At 37.7% G+C, this 19,504-nt stretch overlaps 1 protein-coding gene across 7 annotated transcripts in view; it reads left to right on the forward strand.

Annotated features, from left to right (window-relative positions):
• LOC127880697 (sarcolemmal membrane-associated protein-like) overlaps positions 1–19,504 on the forward strand; it is a 109,520-nt gene that overhangs the window by 51,518 nt on the left and 38,498 nt on the right. For 6 of the 7 annotated variants that reach the window (XM_052428033.1, XM_052428035.1, XM_052428031.1 and 3 more), the window contains exons 8-15: positions 1,195–1,272; positions 3,642–3,842; positions 12,177–12,287; positions 13,431–13,572; positions 14,069–14,179; positions 15,997–16,059; positions 16,572–16,634; positions 17,601–17,666. In XM_052428033.1, the coding sequence (XP_052283993.1) occupies positions 1,195–1,272; positions 3,642–3,842; positions 12,177–12,287; positions 13,431–13,572; positions 14,069–14,179; positions 15,997–16,059; positions 16,572–16,634; positions 17,601–17,666 (835 nt within the window). The remainder of the gene's footprint in view (positions 1–1,194; positions 1,273–3,641; positions 3,843–12,176; positions 12,288–13,430; positions 13,573–14,068; positions 14,180–15,996; positions 16,060–16,571; positions 16,635–17,600; positions 17,667–19,504) is intronic. The other variant, XM_052428034.1, reaches the window with a different exon arrangement.

Raw genomic sequence — 19,504 nt, forward strand, 5'->3', positions numbered from 1 at the left:
CTGTCTGGGCCATAAATTTGTCGTTCATTGTCAGATTTTAAAATCATTTGGCACATTTGTTTACCATCATTAGATGGTGTGTCGTGTCAAAGAATTACGTCGATATCTCCAAGGTCAAGGTCACAATTTGAGTTTGAAGGTCAAAAATGGCCATAAATGAGCTTGTCCAGGCCATTACTTTGTGATTCATTGTGAGATTTTAAAATCATTTGGCACATTTGTTCACCATCATTAGACGGTGTTTAGTGCGAAAGAATCACATCGATATCTCCAAGGTCTTATTTTGAGTTTGAAGGTCAAAAATGGCCATAAATGAGCTTGTCTGGGCCATTACTATGTCATTCATTGTGACATTTTAAAATCATTTGGCACATTTGTTCACCATTATTGGATTGTGTGTTGTGGGAAAGAATTACGTCAATATCTCCAAGGTCAAGGTGGCCACAACTTGATTTTGAAACAACTATGTAACTATGAACAATCAGTAACAATGCACATTTTGATTTTGAGTTGTCTCTCTTTATCAGACTTTTTATGCCCCCGGTAGGGTGGCATATAGTAGTTGAACTGTCCGTCAGTATGTGTGTATGTTAGTCTGTCCGTCCGTCTGTCCGAAAAAAACACTTTAACGTTGGCCATAACTTTTGCATTATTGAAGATGGAAACTTGATATTTGGCATGCATGTGTATCTCATGAAGCTGCACATTTTGAGTGGTGGAAGTTCAAGGTCAAGGTCATTCTTCAAGGTCAAATGTCAAAAAAAATAAATTCAAAGCGGCGTTCTCATGAAGCTGCACATTTTGAGTGTTGGAAGTTCAAGGTCAAGGTCATCCTTCAAGGTCAAAGGTAAAAATAAATAAATTCAAAGCGGCTTGAAATCAAGGTCAATTTTACACAAGGGGGTTAACAATACACATTTTGAATTGTCTCCCTTTATCAGACTTTTTTCAAATGAAAACCTGGTTTTGTGACAATATTGTCCCTTGTTATATTATTATTTTTGAACATTCGTCATTTCTTAGCCAATTTTAGATTTTGTTGGTCATGAGCATTGAATGGCTACCAGTTAGGCATGCTTAGTTGTTGGCTTTTAACTGAAATAAATAATCAATTAAAATTCTTAATCAACAAGAATCCACAGGACAATTGCATGCATTTTGCATTGAAGTTTGTTGATTGATTTCATTGTCCAGAATCACACAGAAGACACTCTCAGACAGGAGCTAGTGACCCTACAAGAGGAGAAACTGAACTATGAAACCACTGCCAAAGTAAGAATCACACTTCCAGGATTTACATGTACTGTATGCTTACAATTAACATGGCTTGCTTTATGCTGTCCACAATGTATTTATTGAGCAAAAGCATGTTCATTGGCTTCTAAACAGATAACAGATATTTCAAATAAGTTTCTCATATGCATTGATTATTATCCCTAGCCAAAGGCGGAGGGATATTATCCCTCGCCATAGGCGGCGGGATATTGTTTTGGCGTTGTCCATCCGTCCGGCACTTTTGTGTCCGGAGCCATATCTTGGAAGTGCTTTGGCAGATTTCATTGAAACTTGGTATGAGTAAATATATGGATAAGAGGATGATGCACGCCAAATGGCATTGTACGCCATCTGATAATGACGGAGTTATGGCCCTTTGTATTTTGAAAAAATGGCACTTTTGTGTCCGGAGCCATATCTTGGAAGTGCTTTGGCCGATTTCTTTGAAACTTGGTATGAATATATATATATATATATATCGGTAAGAGGATGATGCATGCCAAATGGCATTGTACACCATCTGTTAATAACGGAGTTATGGCCCTTTTATCTTGAAAAAATGCTTTTTATGCTCCCCAAAAATGTTTTACCGATCTCTTACATATTTGGCATGTAGGAACCTTGCATAGACCTCTACCTTTTGATGAGGTTTGAGGTCACTCGGGTCAAGGTCAAGGTCAACGAGGCTAATAATAGATTTTCTCAAGGTTTCCATCACACTTTTGTTACAGTTTCTCATAGCGCCTTCAATATTTTACCGATCTCTTACATATGTGGCATGTAGGTACCTTGCATGGATACCTTTTAAAGGGGTTTGAGGTCACTGAAGTCAAGGTCATATAAGGGGAGCATCCAACGTTTTCAACGATACTTGTTAATATAAGCTTAGAGCTTTATCTCTATTAACACATGAGCCAGAGCCATGAAACTTGCCATAGTTGTTCTCAATCATCTGGGGGTGCTTCACATTCAACACCCATAATCCTAGGGGCTTAGGTCAAGGTCACACATTGCGGTTAAAGGTCAAAAATTTGATGAATTATTCATTATTTAGTCATTCCTTTACTATGCATCAAGGGATTCTGTAATAACTGTCTACAAATGTTCACCATTATCTAGCTGAGTGTCAAATATAAGATCCAGGTTGCTAGGGTCATGGTCAAAACCACACACAAAGGTCAAAATCACATGTTTTGATTACATATGCCTTATTTGGTAAAGATTCTACTATACTTACATGAATTCTCAAAATGTCCTGATGAAATTGTTCTCAATTATCAGGCAGTTGTCTGCATTTTATTGTCTGCAAACCCATCACAGGTACAAATGAGTTAAAAAAAATTGACAAACGGCACAACCCTTCACTAATACCTTTTCTTTTAGTTCTACACCCATCCATAAACAAAATTTATTTGGCGGGGGATATCAATTCAACAAATTTGATTGTTATTTTTGCTGGGCTTTGCAAAAATAATTTGATAAAATTAAAAAATTGCATGTTTAAAATATTAACTGAAAAAAATGAGTTACAATCTGATCTAAATGATCAAAATCAATTTTCACAATGTCAGGTAAAAAATTGTTACAAGTTGAATAAAAAATAGCATGAATTTTTTGGACCGATTAGTCCTAACAATTTTTTTAACTAAACTTACAAAAGAACTAATTAGTTGTTTGCACAATCAGTAATAAAACTTCTTAAATCATGCTCTATCAGATTTACCTTAAAAGGGACCTAAGATTGAGTAGGGTCACAAGGTGTTTGCCTAGAGATAATAATTCCTTGTTCCTTGTATATAGGCAACCAGCATAAAACCAGGCAAGTTAAATTATATTTTTATCCTTAAATTGGGAATTTTTCTTGAGTGTTTTATTTCATACTGCAATAGTTAGGCATCGAAAATTTCATCAAAATACCATCATAATGTCAATGTTAAGTGAGGAATACAAAAAAAACATGCATGTCTTTATTTAGTAAAGAAATACAAAACATTGTAATTTTGAACTTAAGTGAAAATATTTAAGAAATTACTTAAGATGTTTCTGGAATACGACCCCAGAACAGCCTGTGAGTAACTTGCAATCTGTTCAGGCTTCATGCTGTTTGCTTCTCATCAGCTTCTAACGGTTGGAAATGAAGTCTTTAAAACTTGAATCTGGTAAGAAAGGTTTTCAATTGAATTCAATTTTTTAAAAGACTATAAACACTATAAATTGGGTATCTGAGTGGTATAGGGTAAACTCTAATGAAGGAACTACTTACCTATTTCCATGAAGGCATCGCTGATGAAACTTTTCAAACATTCTGCATAAAAACATTCATACTTATCTTGAGAAGATAAATTCATGTAATTGCCTATTTCTAGGAGTCCCTGATGAAGGTCCTGCAGGAGAAGATAGAGGCGGTCACCAAGCTGTCTGACCTGGAGAGATCACTGACCCGGTCTGAGGACGAGTGTGGTCACATGAAGGACCACTGTGAGAGACTGCAGGAGGAGCTGCAACTCCTGGCTGAGAAGTACCAGGACCAGCTGAAGGCTGTACAGGACCTGCAGATACAACTCAATGTATGTGGTTGTTTGTATTATTTGAATTTGGAATAATACTTCAAGACAGACAGACAGACAGATGGACAGATATTCCAAGAGAGTTCAATTGTTAAATTTGGCCATAAAACTGCTTTTCTGAACTGTAACTTAATCTGTCATTCTATTTTAAATAATTAATCATTATACCCCCAGAAACGAAGTTTAGGGGGGTATATAGGAGTGAACTTGTCGGTCTGTCTGTCGGTCGGTCTGTCTGTCTGTCGGTCCGTATTAAGTGTCCACTCTCTTTTTCAAGTAGTTTTCATCTGATCTTCACCAAACTTGGTCAGAAGTTGTATCTACATGATGTCTAGGCCAAGTTCGAACATGGGCCTTGCCGGGTCAAAAACTAGGTCACAGGGTCACTTAGTGCGTTTTAAACATTCAGCATGTCCGCTCTCTAATTCAAGGAGTTTTCATCCGATCTTCCACCAAACTTGGTCAGAAGTTGTATCTAGATGATCTTAAGGCCCCAAGTTCGAACATGGGCCTTGCCGGGTCACAAACTAGGTCACGGGGTCACTTGGTGCGTTTTTTAACATTCAGCATGGTGCCCTCTCTCTTATTCAAGTCGTTTTTTATCCGATCTTCACCAAACTTGGTCAGAAGTTTTATCTAGATGATCTGAAGGCCGAGTTTGAACATGGGCCATGCCAGATCAAAAACTAGGTCACAGGGTCACTTAGTATGTTTTACACATTGAGCATGGTGTCCGCTCTCTATTTCAAGTAGTTTAAATCCGATCTTCACCACACTTGGTCAGAAGTTGTAACTAGATGATGTGTAGGTCAAGTTCGAACATGGGCCATGCCGGATCAAAAACTAGGTCACAGGGTCACTTAGTGTGTTATAAACCTCACCATGTTGTCTGCTCTCTATTTCAAGAAGTATTTTTTCCAATCTTCACCAAAATTGGTCAGAAATTGTATCTTGATAATGTCTAGGGAAAGTTTGAATATGGGTCATGCCGGGTCAAAAACAAGGTCACGGGGTCACTTAGTGCGTTTTAAACATCACAATGTTGTCCGCTCTCTAATTAGTACAGCTGCTATACCAATGATTCCTGCACTTTTGAGTGGAAGCATGAAACTTGGCACAATTATTCTTTGACCCATTACAAACAAATCTAGATATGGATCCAGATCAGCAGCCACCCAGGAAGGCTGTGGTCAACGATTGTCAAAATGGCCGCCATTCCAACTTTAATCCAAAATATCACCATAACTAGTCGTTTAAAGTGCAATGTATGTGTTGAAGACTTGTAGTAAATTATATACTGTCTATCCAGCAATGACCTTGAGATGACCTTGAGGTTAATTGTCAAGGTCAAATATCTCATTTCAATTTTTATGATGGGTTGAACATGTACATATTTACATTTTTTTCTTTATTTGCCCATGTTTTGACAGGAAAAAGTATGCATTACCGTTAATATGATTCTGTTTGATCGCGTAAACATACACATAATTGATGCATTGCTATATGGGGGATTATACAGGGCATTGTCAAAAATAACAAGGTCAAGTTTTAAAGTATGCCAGCCTAACTGATGTTAGTTATAAAACATGATTTCATCCAATTGGCATTATCATTTTGGTGGATGTGCGATGAAAAAAGGCATGTTATTCCGGGAAGCAACGGCCTTCACAGAAACAGAGAGCTGTACACTTAAGGCTGGCCTTGCTACACTTGCACAGTCCCCTGCAAGCTTTCTTACATCCACAGTGAATAAGCACATAGCACATATCTTGGGCTTGTCCTAGGGAAGTCCACCTTTGCTTCCACGTACCCGTGCCTGGTTTCTCCCATCCCCAGAGCGACGGGCTTGGTAGTGTTTGATTTGCCTGTAGAGCTTTCCCCCAAACATGGCCTCCTTGGTACACCGCTCGCAGTAAGTGTTGAGTGAGAGCTGATTGTGTTGGTGGAATACTCTCCAGTGCCTTTGATCTTCTTTAAAAAAGATGTCTCCGAGCGTCGTTAACTGCCATCAGATCACTTGTCCTGTCGTACATCAGTATGACAAATCTCTCACAGAGATTAAGATTATTGCCGGTCAGTTCTATGGGTGCGTCAGATAGTTACAGGAACATATTGGTTATATCTGGGTATACGTCCCATGTGTCCGAAGCTGATTTCTTACCCCGACCACAAAAGAAAGAGGTAACATCGCATCCTGTCAATGCATGGAAAATAGACATTGACCTACATTTCATTGGACCTAGTGAGTTGGCAATCTCATGTACTGCTATGTAACGTTGGTGTTTGCCAACACCAAACAACATCCATATTTCAGAGTCTGGAATTCTGTGGAAATTAGATAAAATAATGACTATCACATCTGTATCTGACGCAGTGATCATAATGCTCCTGTGACCTGATAGGGCCGCACAATACAGGTGAAGTACCATCCTTGTATCAGCCTCCTCATGAGTGCATGGCTCAATGATTGTATTTGCTATCCTTGGAGGGGCACATTAAACCTGTTCACAAGAAGTGCAATAGATTTCTTTTCCATCTTCCGAAAGAGACAATGACTGCTGTGCGAGAAACTGAAAAAGTTCCGTTTTGTTCTCGTCAACTCGAAGAAACGACCGCCAATTGTTGGGTACACGGTTTGAAGAGGTGACACGTCGTCTTGAGCCATGTTCTCTTCTTTCTCTGGTGGCTGATTTAAGACTATCTGCAATGTATCGGTCCCAGATTAAATCCAATCTTTTTACATGGATAAGTCTTTCTGAGAGATGTGACAAAAACACATTGTCAGCATAGTCCTGAAATGTTTTTGAACCTCTAGGTTGTAACATTTGAACCAACATCGCCCCGTCTAGAATGTTAACCGTAACTGTTGGGGTTGTTTCTAAACGGCGTGAATGTGATTCTAGTACACTTAGAAGATCAGCCTTTGTTCCTGATCTCATTTCCCCATTTTTGGCCAAAGCAGGTGGATATGGTTGGTTTTCATACTTGAAAAACTCATACAGGTTTCCTTCCCAAGACTGGCATGCAATATACAGCCTGGAAAAAAGGGCACAGTTATCTTTTAATATTGCAAGTTGGGGTTTTGTCTTGTTTGACACCTTTGTAAATTGGAACAATGCCAATTTGTTTCTCTTGATGGGCTAGCTTATAGGAACAGATCTTTTGATGAATCGTTCATATTGAAACCTATAGTACTGCTCCTTACCGAGTTGCAGAGCTTGCTTAACAGAATCCACTACAACTTTATCCATGATATCTTTTGTATCAATAGTAAAAAGGTTCCCACTGTCCTCTGTAAAAGGGTTACCCATGTCTGTGATTATTGATACGACCCCAGCAACTTCTTTTTTGAACTTTGCCTGAACAGCAGGAGTCCGTTCATGGTGTTTCTGAAATACATTTTCCGTAATTTGATGACCTTCATATTCCTTAATCATTCTTGACATTTCCGGACCAGCCACCATCCATCGTGTCAGAGCGGATGGATTGTCGGTCAAACCAACAGCTCCACCATCACCTTTAACTACAGCATTACATTGTTCATGTGCCTGATCAAGGGCCATAGCTGAAAACGGGCGAGTAGTCTTATAGGCTACGAAACCCCCAGATAAAAACTCCTGATACACTGCTGGCAGAGTGACTGACAAAGAGCTCATGTCCCTAATATGAACAGACAACCATCTGGCATAGTGGGTGTGGTCTAAGCTAAATACCCATGGAATCAGTTGTATCAGAGACTCAATATATTTGGTAAAGTTTCCACTTCGTATCGAGTTAATTAAGCTGAATATACATAGCTCAAGTTCAAGTACATGTGACCAATACAGAAACTGTGGTTGCTCAGATTTCATTTTGGTACACCAATCTAAAAATTCCAGTACAGCTTCATCTTCTGGAGTCACCCGTTTGTAGTGATCATATGCTTGATTTCTTAAGATGAACAAAGCAGCCGCTGTGACCTGATGAGCATGCCTTGTCCTTGTCAGATGTGTGACCTTGATAAATGAGTCCGCCACCCCACTAGTTGCAATTTCTGCCATGCATATGGCTGTAGTCCACCCGCAACACACTAACCAATTCCCCAGGGTCTTGAATGCTGCCATTTCAATATGGAGTCCACCCGACATTATAACAAATTTATCTTCACCGTGGGTATTAGGGAAGTTCCACTGAATTGATTTTGCTATAGCAAATAATGGTTGATCCATGGTGATAACGGGAACTTGACCCGGGTTCAGCAGTTGTATGGTGTCGCTGATAACATTCATAGAATGCTTTATCATTGCGATGGAATGTGCACAATCAAGAAAGAGAGGCATGAAGGTGACAGTTGTTTTCATATTATTAAATGGCATTTGTTTAGAAGCATGATATGCACCCCATGATATATAGTCTTCTATGTCCAGCTCAGGTTTGTCCAACAAATGTTTTAGGTTATTCAGCCATTCATACTCCTTCACTATCAAAGGATCTATTTCAGGAACTTCAGAACGTACAGCTGGACCAACTATGGGAGGAACAATTTGCTCCTTCTGTGCAATAATAGTAGGTGAAACGTTGGTGTATCTATCTGGCAAAGCTGTAATCTTCTTTCCAGCAATCAGTCTTTCATCAATTACAGGGTTAAATCTTGATGCACCTTCAAACCCCAATTTTGGGTGCTGCATAATAGAAATGCTTGTTCCATGAAATGGATCCATAGAAGTTGTACTGCTAGGATTATGGTTAATGTTATCCACCGCTGCTGTAGTAAATAAATGGTAAGAGAGCTTTGGTGGGCACACAATCCCATCTTCCTCATACTTGGCGCATATACTGTTTGCAACACCTGTGGAAATAGACAGCAAACGGTCATACGATATGCATAAGTCATTATCGTACAATGTGTCTATCAGAGTCCGCTTTCTCGTCTCACCATGAACTTTAAGAGCAAGATAGATTGGAAGTGGGGTCTCTCTATCCTTACTATGACGACGAAAAGCATCAGTCCCACTAGATTTTAGGCTATTGAAAACAATAAGCTGTGATATGGCAATAGAGGCACATGACTGTGTATGTTCACCTTCAGATTGGTCTTTAATTTTGGGACCATCAAGAATAATACTGATCAAAGCTGCTAGTGTTTGAGGAACCGATTTGATATGGCAGTCTTCTGAAAAATTGCCAGTGAATTTTTGCTTTTGCTGAAACACATCACGCCGCACTATTTTGGCAACTTTGCTTAGGAGCAGAGCCTCCGAGTCAATATCTTGTTCTGATACCTGTTTCAGGACTGATCCAACGTCTTTATGGAATGCAAGTATAACTCTACCCTTTTCAGCGTATTCTCTCAGACTAGGCAAAGCCGACAATAGACGATTTTTAAGCCTGGTAGTGTGCACCTCAGTTACACCTTTTAGCCCTAGTTCATTCAGCCGGATGCAGTACATCTTGTTAAGAAAAGACATACGAAAGACTGGTATTTTAAGGCCTTCACTGTTTTCTATACAATGTTCCATGTACGATGCAAGATCTGCAAATGCCACACCATGCATTGAGCTTTCTTTCGAACTTTGCGCTGTTTCCGTTGCAGCTAATTGTTTGCGTCTGTAAAGTGCAGAAAGACATTTTTTGTGGTATTGGGCTTCAAAAGCAACCATGTCACCAACTGAAAGTTTAGCTAAAAGTTGTGTATCTTGAAGCTCTATAGCATAGTTTCTCACTTTGAAGTCAAGTTCAAAGGTAGAGGCTCTATGGATGCCATCAAGTCCTGCTGGCTCATTACAGAAAATGCAATTGCTCACAGTTGATTTCAGAAGACTCGCTCTTCTGTACTTTGAAGATATAAATTCGGTTGAATCTTCAATCTTCCTTTTACGAAGTCTTTCTAATTTCTCATTACTTATTTTATCTCTACAAGACTTATGCCATGATGCACGATTTTTCAGCATAGTGTTTCCTATTCCAGTCCCATCATCTAATAGCTGAATGTCTATATTAAATGGCAAACAATTAAAATCATTGAAGTGCTTTAGGTTTTCAGACACATAACTATACCCAGCCCCGTTGTCTTCTCAATGAGTTGGCGGGGCATTGAAGAGGCTGGTTGTTATGTTCTTGACATAAAATACACAATTTAGTTAAAATATTGATGTGAAGCACTGGCTTCCATACGATCGTGTTCATTCTGTGAGTTGCTTGCCATTCTAAAAGTAAGTCTTTTTCGATCTGTCCCTACTTTACATATAATATTAGTTTAATATTTTTAATATTACAATAACCCTTGGAAATTTGTAGTGAACCTTTCAACATAGGTTGAATAATTCGTTCGTATAAAGCAATTCAGAATTGACCTATATTGCTACTTTTCAATGAGTGCACACTATTTATAGTATATTCCGCTAATATTGATCTTCATTTACGTCAGATGTACGTCATAGTCATATCCTCTCTTGCTGATAAATATTTTGGGATGGTGTGTGTGCTTTTAAATACACAAGAACATGATATCATTTTTTAGGGAAAATAAAAAATGTAGGAAAATGACAGTCTCATTTGGTGTGCACAATGTTGCTTTTTTCATTATGTTTCCAAATGCTAGTACTATTATTTCAATGTATACCCATTTGAAAGACCAAAAAGGAGTGGGGATAATGGTCCACACATAGTTAATTCCTATTGGTTTGGTTTAATTGCCAAATAAGGTCAATTTTGATTTCAGGTTTTATACAACCGCCATTTTTAAAATGGCCGCCACAAGCGCCACAGATACATGCCGACCTGGATCCATATCCAAAATTGTTCAGGATAGATTGGAGCATAAGTGTGCCAAATTTCATGCTTCCACTCAAAATTGCAGGATTCGATGAAAAATTTGACCGAGGCAGCTGCACTAAATTAAAGTAGTTTTCATCCAATCTTCACCAAACTTTGTCAGAAGTTGTATCTAGATGATGTCTAGGTCAAGTTTGAATATGGGTCATGCCGGGTCAAAAACTAGGTCACGGGGTATCTTTGTGCGATTTAAACCTCACCATGTCCGCTCTCTAATTCAAGTAGTTTTCATCCAATCCTCACCAAACTTGGTCACAAGTTTTATCTAAATGATCTCTAGGAAAAGTTTGAACATGGGCCATTCCGGGCCTAAAACTAGGTCACGGGTCACTTAGTGCGTTTTTTAACATTCAGCATGGTGTCCGCTCTCTAATTCAAGTAGTTTACATCTGATCTTCACCAAACTTGGTCAGAAGTTTTATGGAGATGATCTTAAGGCCAAGTTAGAACATGGGCTTTTCTTGGTCAAAAACTAGGTCAAGGGGTCACTAAGTGCGTTTTAAAAATTGAGCATGGTGTCCGCTGTTTTTTGTGAAGATGACATGCAAAATACTATGTGTCAATGCGGCATGTGGGGGTATTCGTCACGTCTGTGACAAAGCTCTAGTTAATGACCAACATTAGTGGACAGCATTCCATGTAAAAATCAGTTTTTTCTACCACAGTGGTCAAGGTCACTCTGAAAAGTCAATGGTCAGATTTGGCAATAAAATGCTCGTTCAGGCTGTTACTTTGTCATTTAACCCATTCCCCCATTAGAAGCAAAGTAAAAAATGGCTTATGCAACCAGCATGAAACCAGAACAGCCTGCCAGTTACCAGCTGTCTGTTCAGGTTTTATGCTGTTTGCTGCTCATCAGTATCTAAGGGTTTGAAATCAAGCCTTTAAAACTTGAATTTAGTTAGAAAGGTTTTTTATTAAATTTACTTTCTATTGGACTACAAATGTGTCATAATACGCATCTAAGTGGGAAAGGGTTAAGGAAATTTTAAAATAATTACCATAGGAGACTTAAGTGTTACTTGTATCACTCATCTCATAACCTCCAAGACCAAGGTCACATTTGTAGGTCAAAAGTCACATTATTCAAGAAACAGCTTGTTTGTGACATAAATTGAGTTTTGGGACACAGGTGAAATGTGAAGGAATCTGTTTCCTATGAACAGGTTTTTTTTAGGAGTTTTTGCCCTTTTAAATTTTTACATAATAATATCATCCCAGTGTTGTATTGTAAAGTTTTTGCAATTCCTTTAAAAAAATCTTTAAAATTCCATTTCATATTCTGTCTGTACTCTGTGTAGAATAATCCAACCATGGCATCAAAAACACTGTCTGTGAGAGCTTCTTGTTAGCATTTGCCTTTTATAAGACTGTACATGGTTGTTAGAGATACTAGGCATGTGCAGTTTTTCCCATGACACATGCATGCTTCATACTTTTAAAGACTCACCAGTACTAAAAACGGTCCAAACCAGTCATAAACAAGCTGATAAAAAGTATTTAACTTCTCTCCCATTTCAGGATGCTGAGACAAAGCACCTGGAGGAGATAGAGCGAGTGGAGAAGGACCGCCTGGACCTCACAGACAGACTGAACATGATGATCAAACAGGAGGAGCTCCTGCAGAACAAGGTTAGTTTAAACCTGGAGGAGATAGAGCGAGTGGAGAAGGACTGCCTGGACCTCACAGACAGACTGAACATGATGATCAAACAGATGGAGCTGCTGCAGAACAAGGTAAGTTTAAACCTGGAGGTGATAGAGCGAGCGGAGAAGGACCGCATTGACCTAACAGACAGACTGAACATGATGATCAAACAGATGGAGCTCCTGCAGAACAAGGTTAGTTTAAACCTGGAGGAGATAGAGCGAGTGGAGAAGGACCGCCTGGACCTCACAAACAGGCTGAACATGATGATCAAACAGAAGGAGCTCCTGCAGAACAATGTTAGTTTAAACCTGGAGGAGATAGAGCGAACGGAGAAGGACCGCCTGGACCTCACAGACAGGCTGAACATGATGATCAAACAGATGGAGCTCCTGCAGAACAAGGTTAGTTTAAACCTGGAGGAGATAGAGCGAGTGGAGAAGGACCGCCTGGACCTCACAAACAGGCTGAACATGATGATCAAACAGAAGGAGCTCCTGCAGAACAATGTTAGTTTAAACCTGGAGGAGATAGAGCGAACGGAGAAGGACCGCCTGGACCTCACAGACAGGCTGAACATGATGATCAAACAGATGGAGCTCCTGCAGAACAAGGTTAGTTTAAACCTGGAGGAGATAGAGCAAGTGGAGAAGGACCGCCTGGACCTCACAGACAGGCTGAACATGATGATCAAACAGAAGGAGCTCCTGCAGAACAAGGTTAGTTTAAACCTGGAGGAGATAGAGCGAGTGGAGAAGGACCGCCTGGACTTCACAGACAGACTGAACATGATGATCAAACAGGAGGAGCTCCTGCAGAACAAGGTTAGTTTAAACCTGGAGTAGATAGAGCGAGTGAAGAAGGACCGCCTTGACCTCACAGACAGGCTGAACATGATGATCAAACAGAAGGAGCTCCTGCAGAACAAGGTTAATAGCTCTGATGGGTACTAGTTGAGCCAATATATTCTATGAACGTGTGGGCATTTCTTGTAGCATATTAGGTAGAGTCAGGAGGTTTTAAAAGACACATAGTAATTAATTGTGAGTAACTGTTAGTAATACAGTTGAATATGGCAAACAAAATCCAAACAAAGAAACATGTACGAACACTTTCTTGTTCCACAGATTCAATCCCTTGAGGCGAAGAACGAGCTCTCCACAGAACAGCTGTCTGAGATCCAGAGCAAGATTGACAGGTACAACGACCAAAATGAGGACAACAACATACACAACATGAAATCCCTTGAGTCAGACTCGGAGAACGATGGTAAGCACACCTGCACTGCCGCTATACCTTGCAAACATTTTTTTTGACGGGGTAAATTGGAGGCTCACTGTTGGTTGGTTTATTGGTCAGTCATTCATTCAGTCTGTATGAACAATTGGCGGTGTGAACTTCTTGGTCATTTTTCAAAGTATGTTATCTACATGAAGAGTAGATGTGCCAAACCATTTTCATGCCCTGTGATCCATGCAGTCCTTATTAGTTTTCCTGTGAACATAGCCGACAAATTGGTTGAGGATATTAGTAATGAGTGGGATACTATTAAGATACGTAGTGAATTCGGAATTAGACTTAGTATTTTTTCATGGAATTTTAACTCTTTGTTTAATTCTCAAGTCTAAAAAAGAAGTTGGTAAATAATAAGGCCAGTTTCGACAATTTCAGGATGTAAAAAGCATAGCTATGTGTATTTAATGATGTATGTATTTTTAAGTTCTCAAAAACCTGCTTCACTAGATCTTGCCATCTTTGCCTTCAGTAATATCATCTGTGATAATTCCCACCACAATGGATAAGGACAAGGATGAGTCACCTGAGGATGTGGAGAGCAAACTAAAAGATACCCAGCAGCAAATAGATGAGTACAAAGGTAGGGATACCCAGCAGCAAATAGATGAGTATAAAATTAGGGAGATACCCAGCAGCAAATAGATGAGTACAAAGGGAGGGATATACCCAGCAGCAAATAGATGAGTACAAAGGGAGGGATACCCAGCAGCAAATAGATGAGTAAAAAGGTAGGGAGATACCCAGCAGCAAACAGATGAGTACAAAGGTAGGGACATACCCAGCAGCAAATAGATAAGTACAAAGGTAGGGAGATACCCAGCAGCAAATAGATGAGTACAAAGGTAGGAAGATACCCAGCAGCAAATAGATGAGTACAAAGGTAGGAAGATACCTAGCAGCAAATAGATGAGTACAAAGGTAGGGAGATACCCAGCAGCAAATAGATGAGTACAAAGGTAGGCAGATACCCAGCAGCAAATAGATGAGTACAAAGGTACGGACATACCCAGCAGCAAATAGATGAGTACAAAGGTAGGGAGATACCCTACAGCGAATAGATGAGTATAAAGGTAGGGACATACCCAGCAGCAAATAGATGAGTATAAAGGTAGGGAGATACCCAGCAGCAAATAGATGAGTACAATGGTAGGGGATACCCAGCAGCAAATAGATGAGTACAAAGGTAGAGAGATACCCAGCGGCAAATAGATGAGTACAAAGGTAGGGATATACCCAGCAGCAAATAGATGAATACAAAGGTAGGGAGATACCCAGCAGCATATAGATGAGTACAAAGGTAGGGGATGCCCAGCAGCAAATAGATGAGTACAAAGGTAGGGGATACCCAGCAGCAAATAGATGAGTACAAAGGTAGGGAGATACCCAGCAGCAAATAGATGAGTACAAAGGTAGGGAGATACCCAGCAGGAAATAGATGAGTACAAAGGTAGGGAGATACCCAGCAGGAAATAGATGAGTACAAAGGTAGGGATACCCAGCAGCAAATAGATGAGTACAAAGTAGGGAGATACCCAGCAGCAAATAAATAAGTATAAAGGAAGGGATATCCATTAGCAAAAAGATGAGTAGAAAGGTATGGCAAACTGAGAGATACTCAGCAACACATAGAAGTGTACACAAGTAGGGATAATCATCAACAAAAAGATGAGTACAATGGTAAGGAGACTTATGGCAGATTTTGTTATCCTGTAAGGGTTCTCCCTGGTTTTAAAGTATTGAAGTATGTAATAATGTTCAGTCCACATAGGGTAGTTTCGGATGATTTTATAGACTTCTTTTAAGGAAATCACTATTAAAAGAAAATAAGGTTTAAGTAGAAAGTGTCATCCCTGATTTGTGTGTTGGGGCTGGGACTATACTTTACCCACATGCAATAAGTCTGGTTTTCCTAGAGACATTTATTATGACTTGCATATAGTACAATGTCTTCATCATGTATATAATTTATAAAAAGGTCATTTGAAAACATTATTTAAACAGGGAGTGAATGTACAGTCATAAGTGTTGTGCAAAATAATATCATAATAGCAAAATCTGTATGCTGAATGATGGCATTGGGGATAATATTTTACAAATAAAATGTGGACTATAATGTTATTAAAAATTACCGAAAAAAACAACTTTAATGGTTGTATAAATTAAATCCCCAAAATATAACAATCTTAGATTTCTATTTCACATCCGTGTAATTGTGTTACTGAACAAATAAATTAAACATACATTGGTATATTTTTATGTAGTTTAATGGGTTGATACGGACAAACGTTATTCCTTATATTTTATTAGAAATAAGTTTTAAAATACACTTGATGTACATGTATTTAAATTTGACATAAAGAAAATTCGATATGAAATGTTCAACATTAATTTTAACAGCTAAACTTGAAGAATCTGAGAAGAAACTGCAGCAAAGTGTAGAGAAAGTGTCAGAGCTTCAGAGTAAGTGGAGTATACACGTGGTACTGGTCTTTATGTATTGTTTTGGGGGGAAAATCTTGCATCATAAATGGTATACTTACGCTTAAACTTGTATTTAAGGTTAAATTGTTTCACACTTATCAATGGCTTGTCTAGAGGAGCAGAGGCAAATAAGGAACAGGTCACACACAACCCTGCTTTTGTACGAGGATCTTTCCCTATTTTGGTCTTATGTTGTTTTTTTGTACATTGGAGTGTCTTTAATGCTATGTTTTTTGTAATTTTACAAAAAAAATCCCTTCTTGTATCACTTATTTTTTTATAGAAATTTTCTATTTGTTAATTTTACTTTGGTGAAATTAAACTAGCTCATGAATTCAAAAAGAGTGTGTTAGGATCAGTGGTATGTCACTGTTACTTAAAAATATTTGGTTTACATGAAGATTCATCTTCTTAAATGACAGACAATATGCGGAACAAGTATTTGCCAGGTTTCTGTTTTCACACAGTGGTTTGTTGTTTGTGTTTTGTAGGGGAGTTGGAACGTTCTCGCTTGGAGTCATTACAGTTTGCGGCCAAAATATCTGCTTTGGAAGGTAATGGCATGTGCCTTGCAATGTAATAATGGCGTCGTATGTGCTTAATTTGTGTTAAATATGTTGGAGGTTTGATTTTATTTCTCACGAGTCCTTTTCTTTGCTTTATTTAATAAATCAATTCTATTGTAACAACCTAGATGCTAGCATTTTTTTTAGTTTATATATGGGTAAAAGGCCATGAGATGTAATTTGTTTGAAATATCCACAAAAAGTCACACCTTAAGGTGACCTTTCTCTGCAAAATATTTCATTAATCATAGATAAGTAATATATAGAAACAAGTTTTGATTAAAAAGATGAAGATTTGCACTACAAAAAACATACATATCTCTTATTAAAATGTCATTATGTAGTATTGTTAATATGCTTCTTTTGTTACTAACTCATAATCATTGTATGACTTCTTAATCCCCATGTAGCATTTACTTTTTTATTGTCTAAATTTTGAATCAAAACCCTAATAGTAAAAAGTAAACATATCAACGTGTCTATAAAGCATATAATATTTGGTACATAAAGAGTTACCATGGGTGTTTTTTGCTGACAGTTTTAACTCCATTTGAATTGGAATGATGATGAATAATGAATGCTTCAGCAAATTGACGCTTTACAGAAACAATAAACATTAAAAATAAAAATAACATCATTTACATTTAATTTTGCAAATATGCAGTGTTGGTTTATGCTAAATTTTGCTGACATTTTGTTGCAGATATTCCAGTGCTTCTTAAATATATGCATATGCAACACTCTATGTAATCTGTACTATAGGCAACACTCATATCCATTATTTAGCTATGGAGTATGGATAGGTACTTTTAAAAAAGTGTGATCAATTCCAACTACAGAACTGCCTTTCAAGCACCAATCCTTTACAGTTTGCATGAAGCTTGCAGTTTTCTGTTTGTTCATGATTTGCTGTTGTTGAAGCATAGTGTTTGTTTCTCTTTCGTTTGAACACAGATAAGCTAAAGCTGTCGGACATGCATATGAACCAAATGTTGGAAAACACAATGGCAGACTTGACATGTAAGTTAAGCCTGAACACTTTGGCAATCCAAAAATGTGATTGTTCATATGGCAGCAATACAAGTGATTTTTCAAGGGAAGGGCAAGGGGTGCATTTTTGTTTCTGGTAAATGTTTTAAGACCAAGCAAAACTGACACTGTCTACTTTGTTTCAACTTTTAAATCCTTGAAATATGAAAACAAATATTAAAGTGGATTTTACAATTTAAAGGGGTATATATGTTTTGTTAAAAAAAAGTTATGTTCAATGTTATCATAGTATTGTATTACTGTTGTCATTTTAGAGAAATATCAATTTTTATTATCATACCTTTTTATTGCCTTCATTATAATTTTTTTACTGAGATTGTATGAGACGGGCTATAATGTTTTAACAGTCATATTTCTGTGCTCTATTGACAGTATCCTTAGTCATAACAAATAAACAGCAAGACATGTTTTTTGTTGTTCAATTAAAAGCTTTCTGATGCTATTTTGTGGACACATATGTTGATATATAAAATTTGAAATTTTCAAGCCACATACATGTATAACCTCTTTAAAATAAATAACATATACTATTTTCTATGCCGAAACATAAGGCAGTATCTACTAAACATTAAAATTATAAGTAAACTTGTTTTGAACAGTCACATTTGTTTAGATGTCAATATACATGTATTGATGTTTAAAGTACTGGCATTAATTTAGACTGCAAACATTTAACATCACATCATATTCATTAATCATCATAAAACCATATAATAAAATTAGTCATCACCATTTTCATACATTTATCATTACATCATATGTTTCTCTTATAATCGTTTCCATCATTTGTTTGCATGAAATTTTCCTAACAAATGTCTTGGCATTATTTTTCTTAGTATTAACACATTTATTTTATTTGTATTTTCTGTTGTGGGTTATTAGTTGTGTGAACAGAATAATAATGTCATTGATATAATCAGAGAGCAAAAGGGTATGTCAACTATGATAAAAAAGAGATGATTGCGATTGTTTAAATGTTTCTGGATGCTTGCAATGCATTGTGTAGGGACTTTAGGTTCAAACAAGAGTTTTTGTTGACCTGACTTTGTATGCATTTAAATAGATTTCTTCTGTAATATTTTAATGCCCCCGGTAGGGTGGCATATAGCATTTGAACTGTCCGTCAGTCAGTTTGTCTGTCCGTCCGTCCGAAAAAAACTTTAACATTCGCCATAACTTTTTAAATACTGAAGATAGCACCTTGATATTTGGCATGCATGTGTATCTCATGGAGCTGCACATTTTGAGTGGTAAAATTTCAAGGTGAACATCATCCTTCAAGGTCTAGGGTCGAAAAAACAAAGTCAAGGGAAGTTATAAGCTTTAAATGGTTCTTGGTTGTCAGTGATGTCTGACATGGTCATAATTGACTGTGATACCCTCCCCCCCCCCCCCCCCCCATTTGGACTGGACAAAATTTAAGGGAAGTAATTACCTTTAAAGGAAGATGATTTCTATACCTGCCAAATGATAAATAGAAATTTTATTTCAATGCGGCGCAGTAGGGGGCATTGTGTTTCTGACAAACACATCTCTTGTTCAAATATAGAAGTGTGTGAAATAATTTTTAAATGGCACCTATTCAATGCTGAAATAAATGTGCATATGCAATACTCAAAAAGGAATTAACAATATGGCATTTTGAAAACTTTCTCAATAAAAATGTTCATATGTACATGTTTATAGTGTTCAAATTGATTTCATAAAGCAAACAGCATGTGTAAAATAAGTAAATAAATGCTATATGTCATGTTTAAATGGGAATCAAGAAAATTATCAAAATAAGCTTGCCAAAACTTAGCGAAAGC

Source organism: Dreissena polymorpha, chromosome 5 (assembly GCF_020536995.1).
Source record: "Dreissena polymorpha isolate Duluth1 chromosome 5, UMN_Dpol_1.0, whole genome shotgun sequence".
Taxonomy (NCBI): domain Eukaryota; kingdom Metazoa; phylum Mollusca; class Bivalvia; order Myida; family Dreissenidae; genus Dreissena; species Dreissena polymorpha.